The sequence below is a fragment of the Epinephelus moara genome, chromosome 24 (genome assembly GCF_006386435.1).
Source record: "Epinephelus moara isolate mb chromosome 24, YSFRI_EMoa_1.0, whole genome shotgun sequence".
NCBI classification, from domain to species: Eukaryota; Metazoa; Chordata; class Actinopteri; order Perciformes; family Serranidae; genus Epinephelus; species Epinephelus moara.
Window position 1 is genome coordinate 12,517,347 of NC_065529.1, and position 25,293 is coordinate 12,542,639.

Below are 25,293 nucleotides of genomic sequence, written 5' to 3' on the forward strand. Positions count from 1 at the left end.
TGCGTTTAAAAAAAACAAATGATTGCACTTGTGAGTTAATTATTGACTTACTTGGCAAGGACAGACACTTACATATTAGACATTAATAACGTGTCTTATATCGTTAAAAAGTACATCATATTAACCTTTTAAGGTCCTCACCAAGAAAAAAGCTATGGAAAAATTATTTCTTTGCATGTTTTATGTTATTGGGGCACTAATAACAAGAATCAATTATTATTTTTACAGACCCCACAGTTTTTTAATTACAGACCTCTACCAAATGGTTGAGAGGTCGCTTAATGGTAAAAGTACCTAATACGTTATTATAAATGTATAATAACAATAATATGATAATTTGATACCTACAAATACAAAAAGAAAGTAGAAAAAGCCAAATAACTGTAAAACAAGTCAATTTTATTAACAAAATAGCGAAATACACACACTTGTGTGTGTAAAATAACAAAACAATTCCAGTACTTTCATTAAACAGTACTTTCGGGGCCTTTATTTATTTCCCCCTCTCAAATTAACAAACAAAGAATGACCCATGGGACCATGTTCAACTTCTCAGCTGTGTTGTGTAAAATATCAACTTATTTTATTGGAAAACGTTGCACTTTACACACCCTTTGGGCAGAGGCTGCACTGCCCCCGGTTGTCAATGTGACGTGGCCAATGTCCGTAGTTGTCATAGCTCACATCTGGTTGTGGTCGCGGGGGTCTTGAGGGGAGGCTCTTCTTCTGAGTGGACATCTGTGGTGGTGGAGCGGTGGAGGATGGTCGGCCTGGTGGTGGAGAGGCGGAGGAAGGTCGACCAACTCCTTTTCAACCTTTTCAGAGGCATTGGTTTCTCATTCAGTAGTCCACAGTCTCTCTTGTAGACTAGCCAGGAATTGGCGATAGACAGGTCAAGGGCGTAGCCGAACAGGGGGTAGTACCATCAGCGGGACTTGGCAGGGGTCTTGTAAAGGTGGACCAGCAAGATCAATACCTCCCATATGCTCATTGTAGGCAGGAATGAGTGATGGGCATGGAATGTCAATCTTAGCTTTTTCGTCTTTGCTCCACCGTTTGACTGTTGAAAGAGGCATGATCCCACAGGCATTGCTCAGAAGGGTGACACATTTGTTGTCATACCATTTCACTGCGATAACCCCTTCAGTAGACCGGTAATCAAAAGAAATAAAAATGAGGGATTATGCACATAATATGTTGGTATACCAACAAGTCAGTTGTTTTAATTTTCTATATAGCCTATTTATCATATTTACAATAAAAATATCTCAAAAGTGGTAAATAAAATCATACTGATATACTTTTTCTTCAAATATATAATGCAATAACATCAAACAAATGAGGAGTAAATATTCCTACATTGTTTTACTTAATAAAAATTGTAAATGAACTTCATCATGACATCACATTATGGCTTTTATCATAAAATGACAAATCTACTGTTTGGCTGAGCATGATTGTTAAACAGTAAAGAAAATAATTCTTAATAATCACATTAATAACATTAAATGTGTGATATTGACAACAATTTATGATCAGAAATGTTTTTTTTTCACAGCAAATAGCACATTTTAATTAGATTAGCTAACTTCTCTACCTTTACCATAAAGTGACAACTCAACCGTTTGGTAAAGCATGTTTTTAAAAAACTATTCGACCCTTATAAAACTTATTTTTGTGGTATCAAGTTACATAAATCTGTTTAGTAACATCTTTGATGCTCAACTACGTCAAAAAAACAAGGTTACCTTTGGAAATTTCAGAGGAAATTGTCTTCACGTCAGGAGAGAATTTTTCATTTTTCACTTCCTGTTTGGAAGCTGACTCAGAAGGCATGCTGCTTAAAGGTACAGTGACATCTAGTGGATTTTTTAGCTTAACATACCTACACCGAGTGGTAGAGATGGCTCAATCAGGTTGAGTTAAGTTCAACACATTTATCAATAAGAAATGGTGACTGAAGATGTGCTCTACCAAATGGTGGAGCAGACCCTTACAGGGTTAACAGAAATTTTATTTTTCACAGCAACACGTGTTTTAGCCACCAGTTTGTGTCTCAAACGTGCATAAAGCTTACGATTGCTGATTTACTGAGACATGATGATTAGCAGGTCGTTAAAATGTAAGCAGTGTGGGTGTGAAAGTAATCTCTACCCATGGGCGTAAACCTATTGTATAATAAATCGATGTGGACTACAATGAGCACATATTTACAGCAGCTTCCAATGATTGATACTAATGAGTTCAATGCAGGTGACGAGCTCTTTGGTTGATGTGTGTGGCTCTTAAAAGAGCCGTTGTGTTGAGGTGAGATGAGGCAGTGATTTAACCTCCGAAGCCGTACAGGGTGCGGCCCTGCCTCTTGAGAGCATACACCACATCCATGGCGGTGACCNTTACGGTGTTACGGTGACGCTTAGCGCCTCCTTTCCCGAGTCCTTTGCCTCCCTTGCCGCGACCACTCATCTTGATTGCTTTTAGTTTGTTCCGAAGAAATAAAACTGATCAGGTCTGTTCAGAACATCGGTATATAAATGCACTCTGAGGACGTAGTTGAAGACCGCCCAGCCACACGAGTTTCCTTTTCCTCTTTTTTTCTTACGGTAGAGACGGCTGTATTTCCGGTTGATAAAACAATCCTTCAAAATAAAAGTGAGAACATCGACACTGAGTCCTTTGATGTGCAATAGCGTCATTGTCTAATTTTCATCTTCATATTGAACATTAGGTCGTACACAATGTGATAACTAAATTAGATGAAACACAAAATCACCGAAAATACGGGTATTTTAATTTTTGTTTACTGCCCACTGTTTTGAGCTGTGGAGTCATTAATTACAGGGTTTACAGTTAATCTAGCTTGCAGATATCCATGTTAACTGAGGTTAAAAGGGGATGATCCTGTCTTGTAACACAGGAGGGGTACTGGTCAACAGTAAGGTTACAGTAATGAAGCATCTGATTAAAATAATTATTATGTTCCTAAGATAGAGTTAATATCTTAGGAAGCATGTAGCCTACGCTGTTGTGAGCATACTTGTGCAGTGGTGTGTCTGTGTCACTCTGCAGTTACACCTCCAAAACACTAGTCAGCTGCAGAGGTTTCTGTGACGTGTTGCAAAGTTTAGTTGATTCAAAACACACATTAAACATGGTTTAATTTCAAACACAAGTACACTAATCGGCGTCACTAAAACTCACTGCATTCACAGACAAACACTTGTCTTTATCTGGACACATTTTCCCCACAAATACAACATGCTAACGTTATTAGCACAAGCCTATGGCATTTTACATTGTATAGATTAGCCTAGTGGGTAGTGGACTTTTCCTCTGCTCATATGAAGCCAGGATAAATCACACACACATGCCTAATAATGCTATTTTTGTGGAGGCTTCATTGTCATCACAATTTATTGTTTCTTATCTGTAAAATTAAAGTAAATAAAAGCTTTGTTTCCACTGAGGGAGTCAGTATACAGAGACAGACAGGAGGTCTGCGTCACCATAAAGTGTAGTTACAATTCTGGAGAGGTGCACGCCAGGCTATGTTGACGCGGAGCCTACGCCGTAGCTACAGCGCTGATCTGGCTATGATAATCAGTGCTATTTTGCAAATTTATACATAAATTACACTAAACTTAAACGTTCAAATACTGGTTTCAGCTTTACAAAGGATATTTGTACATAATGTAGCAAGTTGGCTCCACGTGATACAGTGTAGTTATTATAAAGCACTGTGTGCTGCATTTCTTCCATTACTGTATAGCTTGATGTTTGTTTTATATAATTACGAGGCGTTGAAAATCTTTCAGGACTTGGCTCAATAAAAAGATAAGTGGGTGGCTCTTAAAAGAGCCGTTGGGAGTGATTAAATCAGCGCGGGGCTTTACTTGGCCTTTCCGGCCTTCTCGGTCTTCTTGGGCAGCAGGACAGCCTGGATGTTGGGCAGCACGCCGCCCTGAGCGATGGTGACTTTGCCCAGCAGCTTGTTGAGCTCCTCGTCGTTGCGGACAGCCAGCTGCAGGTGACGGGGGATGATCCTGGTCTTCTTGTTGTCGCGGGCGGCGTTTCCAGCCAGCTCCAGGATCTCAGCGGTCAGATACTCCAGCACCGCCGCCAGGTACACGGGGGCTCCGGCACCGACACGCTCCGCATAGTTTCCTTTACGCAGCAGCCTGTGAACACGGCCGACTGGGAACTGAAGCCCGGCACGAGAGGAGCGGGTCTTTGCCTTGGCTCTGACTTTACCGGTGGTTTTGCCGCGACCAGACATGTTGAGCTGTTTGCTGTTCCAATAGAGCTTGAGAAGCTTGAATATCATTCGAGAGTTGGCACCGGTTTATATAGCAACTATCTAGTCTCTCATTGGTCCTCATATGATCATCCAATCAGAAAGAGGTACGTCACCATACTGTAGGAAGTACAAGACTCCCGCCTTTCCAGAGTGTGTGAGATTTACAAAATAAGAGAAGTGAATACTAACGATAATAATAATGATAATAATGATGATACAACTAACAAAAACAACAACAACAACAACAACAACATACTCTATCTTATGGGTAATTTTGTGACAACTCAACCACAATTTAGATCTTTTCACAGTTTATGTCATGTTTTTCATGATTTTGGACATGTAGAAGTTCTAAGTGCCGCAGATCTCACTAAATATATTTACAGGCTTTGCAGCAGGAAAACTGACTTTTTAAGATATTTACTGTACATTTTCTCAATTCATTTAATTTAATTGAGATTTATCGTATGGGATATTGTTAATATTCACTGCAGATCCATCAAAGAAAAATATCATAATATTTGTATGATACTTTAACTTCACACTGGCTGTATTATTACATGGTTCTATCATAGGTAAGTATTTGTACTATGTTTACTTCAAGGTTTCATGTCTGTGTGATGGGTCTACATATTTGGCTCGTTTCTTATGGGTTTAGGGGATCTGTAAGTTACAGCTTGTAATGGTTTAGTTTAATGTACTCTAAGTGAGGAAAAATTCGTTTTTAATGTGAATATTTATAAAAATAGTGAACATCTGCTAAATTTATTAAAATTGTTTTGTTAATTACTAGATACTGATTATATCTGAGGGACCTACATAACATTGGGAGGCCTTCCTGACCCGTCAGCTAAGGTTCAAAATGCTGTCATCCTCAAATTATTGTATGTGAATTTGATTTTCATTGATTTTTCAGTAGTATTGTACACACTTCATGGTCCCATCAAGATCATTTCTGGTCAGGAAACAAACAATATAAAGTGTTAAACATGTTATGAGTCACAATTTACTACAGTACAGGAAATATTCTGGTCTAATATTTCCCTCTGCGATGTAGTGAAGTAGAAGTATTAAGTGCCTCTAGAGGACAAAAACTCAAGTAAAGTGTATTTAAGTACAATACTTAAGTAAATATATTTAGTTACATTTAATTCGTGGTGAAATGTCAGTGCCACAATTTGCATACCTTGCATATCCATACCGATAATTATGTAATGTAGTGAGGCAAATTTCCTAAGATAGTCAATAGTTGGTATATAATGTGCTTTCAACCGAAACTACAGTATATTCAACACATCATGTCCACTTGCTTTTCCTTTATGTACTGTTTTTTTAGTTTAAGTATATGTATGTATGGGAGACAACAATATGCAGGTATAAATGGTCAAAAATCGTTATGCAAACCCATAAAACTTGGGAGTTCCCCAGGGCTCTATTTTGGGGCCACTCCTCTTTATCCTGTATGTTAATAATTTTGTTTATTCTTCATCTGTACCACACAAAATATTGTTTGCGGATGATACAAACCTATTTTTATCACATAAGAATCCACTTGAACTACAACATATCATTAACAGAGAGCTAGTGAAGGTGGACACATGGTTCAAATGTAACAAATTATCTATTAATATTAAAAAGACTAACTACATTTTTTTTCGATCTCATAAAAATCACTGGCATGATCTGCCTATTGCTCTTAATATCAACGGGCAGGATATTGAGAGAGTCTGCTCCACTAGATTCCTGGGGGTCCACATTGATGAGTTCTTGAATTTCAAATCTCATATAAACTCTATAACCAAAGAATTGTCTAAATACGTTGGTCTGTTTTTTAAGCTGAGACACTTCGTCCCACTCCCAGCACTTCTCACTTTATATTAAACCTTATTTGAACCCCACATAAATTATTGCAGTGTCATATGGTGTAACACTTTTCCCAGCCATCTACAGAAATTACAGATTCTCCAAAAGAAAGTTTTACATGCTTTATCATGGTCACATTACAATGCACCTACAAACCCACTCTTTCATGCTTATGGTCTACTAAAGCCTTCAGAATGTTTTGTGAACCTTTTCAACCTTTAGTTTCAACCTTTAGTTAAATGCACACATGAAACTTTTAGAGTTTTACATACACTGCACGGACAAGATAAACACCACACACAAGAAATAGCACAGATGAAGTCTGAGTTTTATGAGTTTTGTTCTATTTCTGGCACAACTAAAACAAAAGTGCAGATTAAGTTAATTCCTCGTAAATGAGGTGTATGGTCCAAGTACAAAAATGCGACTGATATTAAAAAATGTTTCAAATTAATGTTCAGGTTTTCGTTTTGGTATCTTTCATAACCTCAGTAATGTCACTAATATTATGTTAGAGGCATCTTTACTGATATTGCACAGAGTGCTGCTCGGACACTGCCATGCAGTTCACAAAGAGCAGTAAAGTGCAGAATGATGCAAGCACTCTATCATTTATATTACCACCACTATATATTAAGAGTAAGGGCTAGACATGAAGAAATATAGGCCTACAGTTTGTACAGTATGAACATGTGCAGCAAGTGGACAAAATATATGGTGCACAAGTATTGATATGAATACACAATAGGGATGGCTGGATTACTGAATGGGCCTACAGGGCCCAAAGTGTTAAATCATTCTGCTGAAGAAGAGACTCAAAGAGAGATGCAAGTAAGACACAAAACAACCTAAAATAGACAGAAAATCTCTATGAAGAGACTAGAAGTACAAAATAAAACAATGAAAATAAGCCAAACCTCCACAACGTCTGTATGTCTTGCTCCTCTGTTGATGGTGGGGCCTTTGCATCTCTGTGCCCAGGGGGGCCCATTGTGTCATAATCCACCAAGGACTATAGGTGAGATATTTACAGTGTGGATATTAGTTTAATCATTAAACACGTCTTGAGGCATTTGGTCATGTGAGGACAGTCACGTTGCATACTGTTTTGGGCTAAAAAAAAATTCAGTCAGCAAGCATAAAAATTTCTAACAAATCAAAGAGCAATCGAACAAGACATACTTGACACAGTGCGTGCTCAGATTTCAGCGATTCTATCTTTCATTTCATCTATCCACACAATCAATGAATCCAGTGGATCCTCTGATTCCAGCAATATAACTCATCAGATTCCCTTCATTTACAACTATGGTATCTTTCTTTAGTCAAAACTTGTGTCCGGTTGCATAAAACTGCTAGACATGTGTAATCCATTACCTCCACGCCTTCTTCAGTGTAGCTCTTCAGTAAACACCGTTTCTATTGACTTGTATTGACAGGGGAGAGGTCTGCAGTCGGCTGACGTCCTCTGCCTCTACCTTTTATTCCACGGTCTGTGTCTCCATCTAGAGGCTGAATGTAGAACTAACGCTGCTATTCTAATTTTTCATTAGGGACTGTTCATTACTTATGAAGGGGAGGGGTGGTGCACAAAAGGGGAATGCATGTCAAATATTTATTTTAAGTACAGGAGGGACTTTTTTATCTATTAATTTTGGCTAAAGGGAGGGCATTCAGCTAAATAGCTCTAATTTGTATTCATTTTACCACAGATTTTTTTAAAGGAAACATGCCTTCCACACCTCCTGGGTTTATTCTACAGAAATAAACAACAACTAACCAGTGTAGCAGTTGTGTACTCTCTCTTGCTTGCATTGTGTATAATCATGAGGAAAATCAGATCGCTGTTGACACTCGCCATTTATTCCGGCATCTGGCAGAGGAAATATTTTACAGTCAGTCTTGGCCTCATTTCTACACGTGCTCTCACACAGGGAGACAGTGCAGCCAAACTGTTGCTTTAGTTTTAAAATGAACATAAAATACACAAAAAGCGTACCTGGCAGAAGAATAATTGTACAGTCAGTCTTGGCCTCAATTCTACACGTGCTCTCACACTGGGAATATAAAATAAAAAGGGAGTGCAAGTTAGCTAAACCCTGTGTTATGCTAACTAGGTTACACACAAATTAAAAACATGTCAGCTTTTACAAAAGGACGTGCTCAACCAGCTCAGGTCTTACAAAAGGTAACATAAAGAACCCCTTATAAAATTATGATAAAAAATACAAAATAATTACAGAGCTGATAACATGTGCACCTATCAGATCTTCCGGGGTACACGACCCTAGTCTGCAGGGGTGTTGCGTTTGTTGACCATAAAATAAATCTGTTTTAGCAATCAATAAAATAAAGCAGTGTGAGCCATGGCAAGTGGAATCATACATGCTGTATATTAACTCTGTTACACCAGCATAAAACGACAAGAGCAAAAAACTAAGGCTTTTGTCAACTCCTGGATTTTACCTTCAACAAGTTTCAACTTTCAAGTTTTAAAAAATGCAATAAAGAAGTTATTGTGGAGTGAGGGTCATGCTTCCTCCCCCTGTCACTCAGGAAGGCTGAGGGGAAAATATTTGTAGCTGTGAGGAGAGTCACACCTCTGCTACTCTCCTCTGTTGATAAGTAAAGAACAGTCCCTTACTAGGTATTATGTCCACGTGCTATAGTTTTCTTTGACTGGGAACATGTAGAAGAGGTCTGGTTGATCAATTTCTCAAAATAAAGCACTTGTTACCTTCAGTGACGTGTAATTATGTGACACAAGGGAGTGTAATTTCCTGCATTCACCATTGGTATTTTGGGGAGTATCTGCACTTTACTTGACTTGTACTCAACCATGGGAGTGACGGAAAACTAGATTTTGATCTTTTGTTCTGTAATGTAGCCTCCATTCTTATGTTAGCATACACCTCACTAAGAAATAAACTACTTTTTATTTTATTTAAAGAACGCATTCTTGTTTTACTTTCAATACTTAAAAATACCTTTAAAAGTTAAGTACAACAAATATCAAGTACTTAAGTAATTTTACTCCAGTAGGTGACTTAAACTCATTCCAGAATCATTTTCTGGCGAGAAATCTGTAGGATACTTTTACTCATGCGTCTTTCAGGCGCTTTCTGCTGCTTCAGCACTATTTAAGAGCCTCTCATGTTAGTTTACCAATAATAGCTTCTCTATAATTGTCTGCACATATACGAATATACTTGGTGCAATGACAAAGACACAAATAGTAGACATATGCTCTTTTCTGGATGTGGATGGCTCTTAGAAGAGCCTGATTATTTGAAGCAAACTTCACTTCTTAGACGCAAACTTGGGATAGTAGTTGGGATACAGACTTGGAGTAAAGCAGCCATCTTGGGTGTTGTTGTTAGGCCTTCTTCTTCGATGTCTTTTTATTTTTCGAGACCGGGGTTTTCTTAGCTGCTACAGGCTTCTCTGCTTTCTTGGGCGTTGCTGCTTTCAGCTTCTTGGCGGCGGCCTTGTGCGCTACTGATTTGGGCTTTACAGCATTCTTGTTCGCCTTGTAAGACCCGGAAGCTCCGCATCCACTCATCTGCAGCAGGGCTCCTGTCTTCACCAAGTACTTAACGGCGCGTTTAATGTGGATAGCATGGGTCTCCACATCGTAGCCCTGCGCGGCCAGTGCCTTCTTCAAAGCGATATAAGACATACCTTTACGGTCTTTGGTGGCGGACACCGCCCTAAAGACGAGTTCGGCGGTGCCCAGAGGGGCGTTCTTCTTCCTGCGAGGTTCATTTTTCGGGGGTCCGTCCATTTTTCTATCGCTACACTCCCCTCTGCCCGGTCTGTTACAACTGCAACGTCACATCCTGCAAAGAGAGGTTCTTGAACACAACATGAGAACCGTGGAGACTCAGCCCAGCCTGCTGCTCTCCGGTGCAGCATGAACACTGACACACTTGTGTTTTCTCTGTGCACATAAACGCATAGACACACATCTGGGGGAAGGGTTAAAGTCTAAACTTGAATCGAGCTGGAAGCATAGGAGTTACAGGTCAAAGGAAATCTAAAGCTGCTCTTCAGCTTGTTTGGGAAGTCTTTAAATCTCATCAATCTGCCGCTGTGACAGACGCTGCTGCGCATCTTTTCCTTGTGCTTTCTCCCCTAAATGCTTTAAAATACACCAGAAGTCCGTTTAAAAGTGTTAAACAGTGAGAAAAGGCATTTGTTCAGACGCTCAATGTACAAAGAGTCAAGTCTTGTGAATATCTTTCGTTAAACAGAGGCTATTTTGGCATCTGCAAACACACTCAGACAGGGATGGGCCACTGGCTTGCACACTTCTTGAAACTATTATTATTGGTTATTTTTTATTTAAAGTCATGATACAACCACATAAAGATCATAGTTTGTAATATATGAAATGTGTTTAACGGGTATGTTTAACACTGGACACAAATGCTCTCACACTTCTTTAGATGGCTGATGAGCCAAAGCTCCCACAAACTGTTAACACCAGACATTATGTAGTAAGCTTCATTCTTGATTATCTTACTTTACAATGACGAATACTCTGTGTGTGTGTGTGTGTGTGTGTGTTCCACGTTTTTCTCCTCACTGACTTGGTCAATCCATGTGAAATTTGGCACAGTGGTAGAGGGTCATGGGAGGATGCCAATGAAGCAATATTACATCAATTGGCCAAAGGGGGGCGCTATAACAACCCATTGAAATGTCAAACTTTGAATGGGCATATCTCATGCCCCGTATGTCGTAGAGACATGAAACTTTGCACAGAGATGCCTCTCCTCATGAGGAACACATTTGCCTCAAGAACCCATAACTTCCGCTTATATAGATTTTCCGCCATTTTGAATTTTTTGAAAAACACTTCAAATGGATCTCTTCCTAGGAAGTTTGAGCGATCTGCATGAAACTGGGTGAACATAATCTAGGGACCAATATCTAAAGTTCCCTCTTGGCAAAAGTTGGAAAACTTACTAAAACTGAGCTTCTATAAGGCAATGAATATTGCGGAGGGCGTGGCTCATCACATAAAGGTGTATAACATCTCAAGGGTTTCACCCATCACCACGCAACTTTGTAGGCATATGACCACACATAATCTGAGGGGACCCCTCCATTATTGACCCCATCAAACAAAATGGGGGCGCTAGAGAGCTCATTTCTTATCTAGGCCTAACCGCCATATGGATTTTTACTAAACTTGGTAGATATGTAGAACAGGACGCCTCAAGGTGACTGGAGAAATTTAACTCTAATTGGCAACTGGGTGGCGCTATAACAACAGAAAAATGCTTCAAAATGGCTAAAATGCAACCGATCGCTGTGGCTCCCCCTGTGGACCAATGTTGGTGTTTTTTTTCCTAATGTTTGGTATGACTAAGTCATGGTATGGTATGCTGTACATAATCACGGAAACTGTCAGTGTGTCATTCTGTCAGTCCCACGTTTTTCAAAAACTCTGAATACATTGCTCTTCTTAATGAGATCAGTTGACTATGTAATCTGCAATTTCCTATGAGCTGTATCCCAAACACACACCATGTGAAACTGTACGTGTACATAACTGTGCACTCAATGGGTTTGGACTAGTTTTATACATTGTCAGAGAAACTATGATTCAATTGAGGGAAGCAGAAAGAGACCTATACGCAAAAAGTATTATCTGCCTGAACACACATGCTTGTATTGCAGCGCTCCCAATATCTTTCATGACAAGGTTTCCACACAAATGACACATGAAATGAATCCTGATAACCCACTGATGCCAGCAGTATAACTCCCATAAACATTCACAGCAACAAACTGTGCTTTGTAGTCAAATCATGCTTCAGGCCGTTAAAAATTGGTAGAAATGTGTGACAAACGGCCTCCAGGCTTATTTCTTTTAAGTGTGCTTCAGTCTGTGAACAACGTCTCTGGTTATTTGAACTGCCAGGAGACCGGAAGGTGACTTCCTTTGTCTCCACCTTCTGTGCCACAGTCTGTGTCTCCATCTTCTGACTGAATCTGGTACTAAGTGTCCTATTCTGGTTTTTATCATCTTTCATGACAAGGTTATTCTGTCTGTAGATTGTCTGTCCCAACAGTGACAGATAATTCTCCTTTGACAAGCCTTGGCAACACATATAATTCACATTTAAAACACATTTAAAATACAAAAATGGGAGTGTTAAAACAGAAAATCAGGTTAAAGTGCAGTTTCTGTTTTAGATTGTTCAGGGGGATTATTGCAGAGGGAATGGAGGATTTCTTGTAGATGTTTTTCAGGGCCAGTCAGACTTTGTACTGGGGGTGGCTTTCCTGATCACTGAGCGGTTCTACAGTTCAGATAGAAGAGTTTGGTGTGAGCAGATTATTTTGCTGGCCTGATTAGTTATATGGGAGAGTTTTGTCTTGTGTTTGGTCGTGAGCGAGTTGTATCAGAAAGAAATGCTGAAGGTGGGAATGTAATAAATCAACAGTTGTTTTCAGACAAAATTAATACCTACAGTTCTACAGTAATACTTAAGTAAGTGACACTGAGTGTGTTTTACAGCTTCACAAGAGGCACAGGTGGCACACAAATGTACCTAAAATGGCCAATTTGGAAACTGCACCTTTACAAAATCTGCTCTATTTCACTTAATTACACTTTATTAACATCTGTCAGTGTGCTGGTAATGTTCAGAATTTATGAATAGTCAGCTCTGCAATACTTTTAAAATATCAGTATTGAGGTGTTTGGATTAAAATATTGTGATATTTTCTATTCCCTGAACAGGTGTTACTATATAACTACCATACATATTCATATAATGACTATAAACCAGAATATTTAGAATTAAAACAGTCATTGGAATAGTAGAGCAACATTAGGAGAATATTAATGTTTCTAAATATATCATACAGGACATATTTCTGCCATCCAAAAGACCAAGCAAGGCAACATATATCCTCTCATTCAGTGGTGTAGTGGTTGATGAGGTGGTATATGGCAGTTTAGTTGATAGGTGGGTAAACTGTCAGTGGATAGAAAAAGAAGTGGGTATACCCCGTATACCTGAGTATACCCTCCACTACACAACTGCTCTCATTAGAGGAAAGTGGTTGCACCTGAGGGAGGTCAGGTGTTCTGTTCAGAGGACTTTTAACCTGTGCATTTATCCCCCCAATAAAAACATGAAAGTAGCAAAGAAACTTCATTTTGACAAAACAAAAGACACTTAAATGTAAAACTGATGCATAAAAGGCAGAAATTCAATTCACCAGAATGCAGGAAATTAAGTGTCTGATGCTCCAAATTTTCTGACAGAGACTCGGTTTGCTACAGTAAGAAGCTGAGTGGATCTCCCAAAGTAAACAACAACAACAACAACAACTCTATGATATATTTATGTTATGTGCATTCACTTTCCGGACTTTGATGTACGTAAAATTTGTCTTAAATGAATGAATTTTAAAGCAGAATAACGTAAGTGATATCCACAGTGACTGTTCATCACGGCAAGCGCGAAGTTCCAATGAACTTTTAAGTGTGTTTGCAGAAACCAAACTAACCTCTTTTTCATACAGATTCAACAGCAACAGATGACTGATTTCACTTTGAGACTTAAACAAACGGGTAATCTCAGCATCTAACTGGTGTCAGTGGTTTTCGAAGGTATTTTAAAACATTTAGGGGCGGAACTGCAGGAAAAAGTCACAGAGCAGAGCCTCTCGCGGCAGGAGTTGGGGGAAGTTTAAAGGATTCTCAAAAGTCTTCAAAGCTTTATGTCACTTGTGTATAAGGAGAAACTCATTCGCTATTATTTCTATTTGATTTTAGACGTTAGTGCCTCCTCCAGATGTGTATTTTATATGTTTATAGGTAAAGAGAAAACACAAGTGTGTCAGTGTTCCAGCTGCACTTTAGAGCGGCTGAGTCTCTACGGTTCTCATGGGCTGTATTAGTACCTCTGTTTAGCGGAAGTGCTTGTTCAGATGTAGCAGACTGCAGTGGAGGGTGTCTGTGCGACCACAATGGTTAAACCTAAAGCTAAACTCACGACATCATCTGGCGGCAGGCCTCAGACACTAGACCCGGTTAGAAAAATCCCCAGGTGTAATGTTGCCGAGCTCATCTTAAAAGCAGTGTGCGCTTACCAGGACCGGAAAGGTATATCCACTATAGCACTGAAGAAGGAACTGGCTGCCCTAGGTATCGATGTGGAGGGCAACAATCGCGTCATCAAAAGCGGTATTAACTGGTTGTTGTCGAAAAAAGCCATTGTCCAAACTACGCCGAAGGGAATTGGGGCCATGGGATCCTTCAAGCGGGGTGATGCCGCTGAGTTGATTGCAGTAAAATTGGCCGCCGAGGTTCGGAGAACCGAGAACGCTAAGGCAAAACCTCCCAAGAAATCTGAAGCAGGTAAAAACGCAGCGAAGTAGTGCAAATGAAAGTTTGCTTCACTGACTAAAAGGCTCTTCTCAGAGCCGCCCAAATGCGATTAAAGAGCACTTTTCCTGGATCTGATATACTGTGTGTGTGTGTGTGAGACAGACATACAATGATGAAACAATATAAAAGATGAAGTACAGTGGTTATAATGTGGGGTGAAATATAACAAACATTTGTGGTAGATGTAAACAGAGAGTCTTTAGGAGTAGGGGAGAGCGGGGTCAGTTGGGACACTTGTATCAACACAAAATAACTTTTATTGACTCACAGGTACGGGTGGGCGATATATTTAATACACTCCATGTATCTTATTTTGTTTCAAATACAGTAATAAAATGACTTTTTGTATTGTGAACATTGTGTGAAAATGGTCGTTCTATAAAGCCACTGGTATGAGTCTCTTAAAGACACACACAAAGTAACTGCGACTTCTTATGTCCGATTTATACTGCTGTGTTGAATCAATGCCATACATATGCTGTGGCCTGACGTGCACCTGACCAGAAATGTAACTACACATTGCGGTGATGCAGACCTCCTGTCTGTCTCTGTAAGCTGAAACCATTTCCCTTTATTTACTTTAATTTCACAGTTAAGAAACAATAAATTGTGAAGACAATAAAGCCTCCACAAAAATAGCATTTTAAGTGATTATTTATCCTGACTTCATATTATTATTTATCCTGACTTCATATGAGTAGAGAGAATCTCTGCTAGTCGCTAGGCTAATTTATACAATGTAAAATGCCATAGGCTTGTGCTAATAACGTTAGCATGTTGTATTTGTGGAGAAAATGTGTCCAGATAAAGACAAGTGTTTGTCTGTGAATGCTGCGAGTTATAGTGACGCTGATTAGTGTACTTGTGTTTGAAATTAAACCATGTTTAATGTGTGTTTAATGTGTGTTTTGAATCAACTAAACTTTACAACACGTCACAGAAACCTCTGCAGCTGACTAGTGTTTTGGAGGTGTAACTGCAGAGTGACACAGACACACCACTGCACAAGTATGCTCACAACAGCGTAGGCTGATTTGTGTACTTGTGTTTTAAACTGTCTCTATTAAGCCATGTTTAATGTGTGTTTAATGCATGTTTTGTGTCAACTCAACTTTACAGCACTTCACAGAAACCTCCATCACTGACTAGTGTTTTGTTGGTGTAACCGCTGAACAAGTATAATATAGATTCATTGATTTTGTTGTAGTTACTACTTACTGTGTGAAATGACAAAATTCGGAGCTATTTGGATTATTGAAAGTCTTTATAAATCAGTGATATCTAACCAGGTGCAAACAGTAGCAGTGAATACACTAAGGTAAATGAATGTGTCCTGAAATATTAAGGCCTAACTAGAAAATTTCACAAGAAATTTTGACCCGTGCCTGCAGCCACTGCCGAACCCGAAGCAAGTATTGATATGAATCATTGATATGTACTGCCTACTACAAGTACTGCATATTACATGTACCACAGTACTAAAAGTACTGAGCACTTTTTGTATAAAAAGTTTTTATTTACAACATGTTGAGTGTGTATTTATCATTCATAATCCTAAAAGTAGCAACAGTAATATTGTAGTAGTTGTAGTGATAAAGGCTGTAGTAGGATATGACATATGGAAAACACTGGTATATAATGTTTACATGCTGTTTAAAATTGAGATTCAGGTGCTCTAATCTCTGCATTTGAGATTCAGTGACAAGCACAGACACCCAGCTGTCAATAGCCTTTTTTAGTAGAATTGTGCAAATTTGCAGGAAAGCCCAATCAGTCTTTTTTCAGCATTGGCAGTATAAAAACAAAATCGGGGAGTGCAGCAAAATGCCGCCTACCTACTTTTGTTTATACAGAATGTGCCTTTTTCGGGGCAATGGGGGGCGTGAGCAAGTAACAAAACGTGTAGCTCAGCATGTGACGTAAACAGTGACGTGGGAGGGAAGCCGCGGCTGGTCAGTCCTTCGGCGATTCTCTCATAAGTCGGCCCGTTCTTCACCGTCCCCATCATCTGACGGTTAATGGCCTCTTCGTTTGCGAGGACAAGGAGGGCGCACAATTCCTTGTCTCCCCAGTTGCTCATCTTTACAGTGTCTGTCAGGTTTGTGTTTCCCTCTTGCTACTAGCTGCTCGCTAATTCCTGCTATCAGCTGTTTCCTGTTTATCCACCGCCAGTGGCTCGCACGTGCGGCGTCATCAACAGCCCCTCCCTTTGCGGAAGGCCGCCTCGGTCTTTTTAAACCAAAACGGTTCCACCAATATGTCTACCCTACAAGGCGGAAAATTGGGCGCCACGGATCAACTCGCCAATCCGGCTCTGTGTGTCTAAACGCTCGCAGCTTGCCGGCAAAATGGCCATGGAAAGTCTGGCAGCATAAAAGGGCCTTGTGTTTGTGTGTCAGAGTGGTTGTTATGGTGAGTGGAGTGGAGAGAGGAGGGGCAGAGAGCAGCAGAAGGTTCCTTTACTGCTGTCCTCTCTGAGAGACACACACACACACACACACACACACACTTTTTGTGTTAGTGGTCGTTGCTGTGGTGATTAATGAGAGACACCTGGAGCAGTGGAAGAGGGAGGCAGCCAGCAGCTCAGAGCTGTTTTAATGGAGTTGGGAGCTCTCAATGACCCCCTTTCCTCGCCAAAACCATGAGTCCAGTCCATTTTAGAACTAAAGAAGCCTCTTGGATGAAAGGTGAAACATCTTCAAGAAATGCAAGCAAGTCCAGCTGCCCACGATATAGCACTTCAGGATGTTTTCACAGGGTGTTTGCGATTATGAAGCCCCTCACTTTCAGATTATCTGAAAATCAGAGGAGAACCTCAGTGTTTCTGTTTGATTATTCTACATTCCACATCTGGAGACGCACAGAATCTTCTGTAGACCAAACTACTCCTCGTCCTGCATCCTTGCAAAAGTTACAAGTCGACGTAGTTGCATCTGTTTTTTCAAGCGTCCTAGGTCAACAGCATGTGATCTAGAGGGCTAAGTACAAAGGCAAAGAGCAAAGTGACTGTGGAGCGGTTTGTGTTCAGAAGGCATGGTGGACTTAAATCCACTTTGGACTCATTTATAGAGCCGGAGTAATGGACCGGTAATTTAGGGTTGGGGACAGTGTGAAACAGGGTGGAGAACGTGATGCATCTGTGGTCAGAGACACCCAAATCATCCACATCCAAAGAGGCAGTAGTCAGTGTAAATACTAAAGGGACATTTAAAGGCTACTTGTGCAGCAAAACCTACACACATGGCCTACACCATTGTGAGCATTTTTGCTTGTGCGGTGGTGTGTCTGTGTCACTCTGCAGTAACACCAACAAAACAGTAGTCTGCATCACGGTTTCTGTGAAGTGCTGTAAAGTTTAGTTGATTCAAAACACACATTAAACACACATTAAACATGGCTTAATAGAGACAATTTCAAACACAAGTTCACAAATCAGCTTCACTATAACTCACAGCATTCACAGACAAACACTTGTCTTTATCTGGACACATTTTCCCAACAAATACAACATGCTAACGTTATTAGCACAAGCCTATGGCATTTTACATTGTATAGGCCTACATTAGCCTAGCAAGTGACGAACTTCGAATATGCAAATATGAACAGCAACATTTAACAAAGGTAATGTTACTAAATTCGGCTCCATTACCTCACAAGGTTCACTGACAAAACGACTGTCTAATAATAAACACGTTTATGACACAAATACAACATGCTAATATTATTAGCACAAGCCTATGGCATTTTACATTGTATAAATTAGCCTAGCAATGAGTGGAGATTTCCTCTGCTTGTATGAAGTATAAATCCCCAAAATATAAATCACACACAAGACTTAAAATGCTATTTTTGTGGAGGCTTAATTGTCTTCACAATTAATTCTTTCTCTCTGTGAAATTAAAGAAAATAAAAGGTTTGTTTCCACTGAGGGTCAGCCATTGGTCGTGGCTGGGCCGTTGGTGAACATCTGTTGCCTGTGTCCTGTGATCCACCCGTTGCCCCTCAATGGCCCCCATTTGTAGCTCTAAGCTGAAATAAACCAACCTTCCATCTCTTCTTACTTTGTCTGTGACATTTTAACAAAGATACCAGATGTCTTCTGTCTATCCAAACCTTGAAAGAGCTTTAACTGTTACTATTATCTGTACAGAAAAAAGATGATTTATATCAGTGGTTCCCAACTGGTCCAGCCTCAGGGTCCAGATTTCTCCTCAGTCATTGGTTAAAGGTCTCACATTTTAATACGTTCAGCATCATACTTGTGTTTGGCCATGTTGTCAAGCTTGTTTTCTGTCTCTGTCAAGCAGCCGTCCGTTCGTCTCTCACTCAACAGCAGGAAATGGCACTTCAAAATAAAAGCTCTGTGCTGGAAATTCACTGTCTTAAAAATAAAGTTTTTTTTTTTTTTGTTTTTACAAACTTGCGACCCACTTTTGGACCGCTACCCACCAGTTGTGAACCAATGATTTATATCAATAGATTTTTAATAGATTTTTACTTTCAGAACCCTGGACATTCAAAATAACTCCTACACATCTGTAACCCTATTATTAAATTTACAATTATACAAATACAGATAGCATTCTTTGTCCATTATGTCATTAAACATCTCGAGTCCTCTCCTCCTCTCATCACCACTCTGCAGCTTTTAAGGCACACTGGTTCATCTACTCATCTTTAGTCTCAGTGAAAAGAAAGATATCCTCAGGAAAGATGATGTCAACAATTGAAACTTCAATCACTGTGATCTTGCAAATTACAAATCTACATTTTAAAAGTAGCACAGACCGTGAGTTTACTTGAGACTGGTGCTAATTATTCCACACCAGTGACTGACCACTTGTCACAGGATCATCACTAGATCCTGTGATAAAGGCCTTCATGAGCCTAGTTTGTTTGGGGTAGATGCCGTCTCTAAAAAAAAAACGAGACTGGCGATTCCAGAACAGGTTAAAATTGTCAATTAACACCACATTGCAGCCATGTTTCAAGACTAGGGCGTCTACTGAAATGACCAGAACCGTGACCACAAGAATAAATGTGAGCAATAATATATAGTTAGAAACTAATACAAATAAACAGAAGATATTTGAGTTTAGTTTGTTTGTCGTGACACATTTTTGGTTATTTACCAACACCAGATTATTATGTGTGAATGTTGTTATTACATTATCTTATTAGGTTTCACTTGCACCACAGAGTTTCACAATAAAATGGAATTTGTTGTCCCCACACACTGCAGGCACATGGCGCTTATATGAAAAAAAAAAAATTATTATAATAAATATATATATATATATATATATATATATATATATATATATATATATATATATATATTCCTATTATTTAAATTTGTAGTTCTCTCCGGACTTCGTTTTTTTTTCTGTATAGCTTAGTTAGATCTATATTGTATATTTTGGAATTATATTGTATATATTTTCTTTATTTTTAGTTCTAGATTTATGTGTACACCGCTGCAATACGGGTCTGAGAGTAACGTTATTTCAATTGTCCGTATGTCTAGTGCATATTGTGTGATATTGACAAATAAAGTTGACTTGATATGTACATGTAAACTGAGAGACTTTGGTTTATTGTGTGAATGAGGGTAGTTTAATGCAGTTTGGGATAAAATATATAATTCAATCATTTGTAAAATCATAATAATACAGCAGAATTTAAGTAGCAGTAACCAATATTTTGTACGGTTTATACAATAAATATTCTATGGCTGTCTCACATCAATAACAGTTTTATACAAAATTTTATCATATATTATTTTTAAAATTTTTATGATATTTTCTGATTAATAAGAGTAGTTTCAACAGCACAGTTTAATAAATTACATTTATGTTTTCGATTGTTCTTATTACAGTAAGTGTGCCTCTTCTTCCTTTTAGCTGAGCTGCTGTGTCACGTGCTTACACTGGACCAATCAGCGTTGCCAGTGTGCCGGCCTTGGCTATATATGCAGCAGACACTTCCTTCACGATATCTTCTTTCCTCGAGAAACGGAAGCAGACTAACTTAAACAATGGCAAGAACCAAGCAGACCGCCCGTAAGTCCACCGGAGGCAAAGCCCCCAGGAAGCAGCTGGCCACCAAGGCTGCCCGTAAGAGCGCCCCGGCCACCGGCGGCGTGAAGAAGCCTCACCGTTACAGGCCCGGTACCGTGGCTCTGAGAGAGATCCGCCGCTACCAGAAGTCCACCGAGCTGCTGATCCGCAAGCTGCCCTTCCAGCGGCTGGTGAGGGAGATCGCTCAGGACTTCAAGACCGACCTGCGCTTCCAGAGCTCCGCCGTCATGGCTCTGCAGGAGTCCAGCGAGGCTTACCTGGTGGGTCTCTTCGAGGACACCAACCTGTGCGCCATCCACGCCAAGAGGGTCACCATCATGCCCAAAGACATCCAGCTGGCCCGCAGGATCCGCGGGGAGAGGGCTTAAACTCACCCGACTACACTCAACAAACCACGGCTCTTTTAAGAGCCACCTCACTCTCAGCTCAAGAGCTCCTTCCTGCTGACACATGTTTAACATCACTGACAACATATCAATTATTTCATTTTTAATTATTATCAATCTTTTTTATATATATATATATATATATATAAATAAAAATATTCCATCATCATAGGCTATATTATTTTATCTACTCTTAACTACAATGGGCCCTCCTAGTGAACAGCACAAGGAGAGGCACTACTTTGTGGGTTATTAAAATTTTTTCCTGATTAACCCAAATCAGATTAACTTAGATATAGTTAGATTAGATATAAATTCCCTTTCAGTCTGTTGTAAATAAAGTATTACCAAAATTAGAGAGGTTTTAATAGGGGTCTCCAAAATTGCCATTATGGCACAGTTTGGCACCATGTGTGACATTTGATTTCTCATTTAAATCACTAATGGTTTTCAATAAATCCAACATATTTCCCATTCCATAAATGACCCCACAAAGCAACTGAATGAACTAGAAAGTACTGCAGCGACCTCAGTCACAGTTTCAATAATCATAGGTGTTTTCTCTCGTAGTTAATAATAGTAACATTATACCCATAAAGAATCAGGTCAATTAATCAATGAAACTAGTTACCAAAAAATGCGAGAATTGTCATGTCCTAATATCATTCATCCAACACGTTGCCTCACAAGCATGCAGTTTATTAATGTACTTGGTATTATACATTGATTCGAGTATGTTTAACACTTCACAATCTTGTCGGTTATTAACAATTATGTCTAATAATAATAATATACATTGACAGAAACGAGCTCTTTGGTTGATGTGTGTGGCTCTTAAAAGAGCCGTTGTGTTGAGGTGAGCTGAGGCAGTGATTTAACCTCCGAAGCCGTACAGGGTGCGGCCCTGCCTCTTGAGAGCGTACACCACATCCATGGCGGTGACCGTCTTCCTCTTGGCGTGCTCGGTGTAGGTGACGGCGTCACGGATGACGTTCTCCAGGAAGACCTTGAGCACACCGCGGGTCTCCTCGTAGATGAGACCGGAGATACGCTTCACACCGCCGCGGCGAGCCAGACGGCGGATGGCGGGTTTGGTGATTCCCTGGATGTTATCACGGAGAACTTTACGGTGACGCTTAGCGCCTCCTTTCCCGAGGCCTTTGCCTCCCTTGCCGCGACCACTCATCTTGTCTGAATCTAATTTGTTCCGAAGAAAAACTGATATCGCTTGCTCAGAGAACTTTAGTATATACAGCCATTCTGCGGACGTATTTGAAGACCGGATAGCTAGAAGAGTTTCTTATCCTGTTTTTAAAGCGACAGACCGCTGTATTTCCAATCCACCAAATACAAACACAAATCAGGAGGGAGCGAGAAATAACATGATCTAAATAACGACCCGAATCCCAAAACAGGCAGAAAATCCATCAACTAAATGGAAAGAAAAATAATTCACAAATTTCAGTATTAAGGCATAACGGCCAGATGATAGAGGAAGACAAAGAAAAGGCTAATGTTTTTAAAGAGCACCTGCAAAATGTCCATTCATGTCCAGATGACCCTCTATTTGATCCAGAGTGGAAGGAAATTGTAGAGCGACAGGTTATTCTGCCTACCCATCTACCAACAACAAACATAGACGACACCAACAACCCTCTAATAAAAGCTGTCTCAATAATAGAGCTTCAACAACACTTTAAACCCCTTGGTGAAGATGGAATGGACAATCGACTCATCAAAGAATCATCAATAGAATTCCTGGCTAAACTTGCAGACCTCTTTACTCTCTGCCTCCATGCCGGTTACTTCCCTAAGCCCTGGAAATCAGCTCTGGTATCAATGATCCCCAAACAAAGACCCTCACCTGGCAGCCAACTACAGACCGATTAGCCTCCTGAGCACTGTGGGCAAACTACTGGAGAGAGTGCTGGCCGACAGGCTTCATAAACATTTTGATGCTCTGGGAGTTTTGGGGGTCCACCAGGCAATATTCTGGAAGGTAGAAGATGTCCAAAGGGGTTTTAACATAAAAATGGTAACAATTGGAGTCTTTTTTGACATTGAAAAAGCGTTTGATAAGACTCATATACAGGCTGCTGGACCATAACCTTAAACTCCCACAGCAGATGGTGGTGCTTTTAAACAGTTTTTTAAAGGACAGAGAGATTTGAGTAAGAGTGGGAGCCTCAATCTCCAACAGATTTAGCCCAGAAGCCGGTGTTCCACAGGGCTCAGCCCTCAGCCCCCTACTGTTCTTATTGTACATTAGTGACCTATTTGAAGAGGAAAACATGCCATGGAGCTGCAGATAAATCAGTGGAGCTGGAGAGAGAGAAAGTGCACTGTTTAATCACAGACAATGCATCCAATATGATCCTTTGTGCCAAACTGTTGGCTGTCAGAAATGTGCCATGTTTAGCCCACAGTTTCAGTCTTATTGTGAAGAAGGTACTGGATCAAACTCCTCCACTGGCTGACATCAGAACAAGAGGCCGAAGAATTGTCGCATTTTTTGGGACAAGCACAAAAGCAAAGGAGAAACTCACAGAGATGCAAACTCAGCTGCAGAAGCCAGTTCAAAAACTGATTCAAGAAGTTGAAACCAGATGGAACTCCACATACTTGATGTTGCAAAGACTATATGAACAACGAGAACCAGTTGGTGCAGCAGTGGCACACCTCACCACAGACATTCCTCCTCTCACATTTGCAGAATACGAGACAGTCAGTGAGTGTTTAGATGTTCTTGCACCCTTCCATCTAGCCTCCACAGAGATGTCAGCCGAAAAGCATGTTTCTGCCTCAAAAGTTATTCCACTCATGAGAATGGTACAGCATAAACTGGCTGTAAAGGCTTCAGCACTTTATCTTATAAAACAACTGCAGCATGAGCTGGTCAAACGATGCACGGTTGAAAATGTGAGTCACCATTTTGGATCCACAAAAATGGATCCACAATTTAAATTTTAAATTGACAAAAGCTAATGTTTTAAATTTTAAAACATTAGCTTTTGTCAATGAAACATATGCACAAGAGGCCATGTAAAAATTGACTGCAGAATGCGCTGGAGCCATGAGGGCTGAGAGGGGAATACCGTCAACATCACAGGCAGTGTATCATTTATCATTCCATATTATTATTGTGTTTTACATACCTCTCTAAAAATGTTATCAACTCCATCAGTCAGCCGCCAAAGAAGAACATGGGCCTTCAGCAGAAGACAACTTGTGGGATCTTTTGGACAGCAGAGTTGGATATTACTGTATGCATCATTTTGTGATTATGAAAGATGACTAATTTCCCTTTTCTTTTTGTTTAGGTAAAACAAAACAATTTTAAAGTGCAACAGCACATGCTTCAGTGGAGTTTCAAAGATATTTGTCTGAGCTCTACCTCTCCAGAGGAGAAGACCTGCTTACTTACTGGGCATCACGTGAAAGAATATACCCAAACCTTATCAAGACGGCCAAAAAGTATCTCCACATGCCAGCAACATCTCTGCCATGTGAGTGGGTCTTATCCAAAGCTGGAGAGATAGTCAGCCACAATCAGAATCAGAATCAGAAATACTTTATTGATCCCCGAGGGGAAATTATTTATTAAATTATTACAAAAGGAGNAGTATCTCCACATGCCAGCAACATCTCTGCCATGTGAGTGGGTCTTATCCAAAGCTGGAGAGGTAGTCAGCCACAATCAGAATCAGAAATACTTTATTGATCCCCGAGGGGAAATTATTTATTAAATTATTACAAAAGGAGCAGACTGAAACCATGCACTGTCAAAATGCTTCTTTTTTTAAAATAAAATAACCTCCCTGCTTTACTCGTACACCTCATTTATATTACCACAAGAGTATTATACAAAAGTAGTACAAGCACATTCCATTTCCCCACTCCCTCTATAGATGCAGTTCTGAGGTGCAGCCAGCAGATGTCACTCTTCTGACTGTATGAAATGCTTCGAAGCAGTGTGTGATTGATGAAGCAGTCAAAGTGGTTCACTGCTTCATGAAGCTTCGATGTCACAATCACTACTGCTATGGTGTTTGCGCCACCTAATGTTAACAGGAAGCAATAGCTATTTGTTGAACACGTCAGAAAGTTTAATCTTATTTCTTATTGCCACAGTGAAATGTAAGAAATGCAAGCAAGATCACACCCAACATTCATTAATAATATAATTAATAAACAACAAAACTTTGCTCTTAAAGATAGTGGGTGGCTCTTAAAAGAGCCGTTGGTTGA

General features: G+C 39.9%; 4 protein-coding genes across 4 annotated transcripts; 2 read left to right on the forward strand and 2 right to left on the reverse strand.

Annotated features, from left to right (window-relative positions):
• Positions 1–378: 378 nt before the first annotated feature.
• On the reverse strand, positions 379–23,838 carry LOC126385617 (histone H4). The gene is made up of 2 exons (XM_050037426.1): positions 21,925–23,838; positions 379–2,330 (listed from the first exon to the last, which is right to left on the reverse strand). The coding sequence occupies exons 1-2, from the start codon at positions 22,229–22,231 to the stop codon at positions 2,326–2,328; spliced, it is 312 nt and encodes a 103-aa protein (XP_049893383.1). The 5' UTR covers positions 22,232–23,838; the 3' UTR covers positions 379–2,325.
• Positions 3,413–4,316, reverse strand: LOC126385609 (histone H2A-like). The gene has a single exon (XM_050037418.1). It carries the CDS (start codon positions 4,274–4,276, stop codon positions 3,890–3,892), a length of 387 nt encoding a protein of 128 aa, XP_049893375.1. The 5' UTR covers positions 4,277–4,316; the 3' UTR covers positions 3,413–3,889.
• Positions 14,117–20,620, forward strand: LOC126385603 (histone H1.1-like). The gene is made up of 2 exons (XM_050037411.1): positions 14,117–14,546; positions 20,483–20,620. Exons 1-2 carry the CDS (start codon positions 14,156–14,158, stop codon positions 20,611–20,613), a joined length of 522 nt encoding a protein of 173 aa, XP_049893368.1. The 5' UTR covers positions 14,117–14,155; the 3' UTR covers positions 20,614–20,620.
• LOC126385607 (histone H3) lies at positions 20,578–21,100 on the forward strand. The gene has a single exon (XM_050037416.1). It carries the CDS (start codon positions 20,617–20,619, stop codon positions 21,025–21,027), a length of 411 nt encoding a protein of 136 aa, XP_049893373.1. The 5' UTR covers positions 20,578–20,616; the 3' UTR covers positions 21,028–21,100.
• Positions 23,839–25,293: the final 1,455 nt, after the last annotated feature.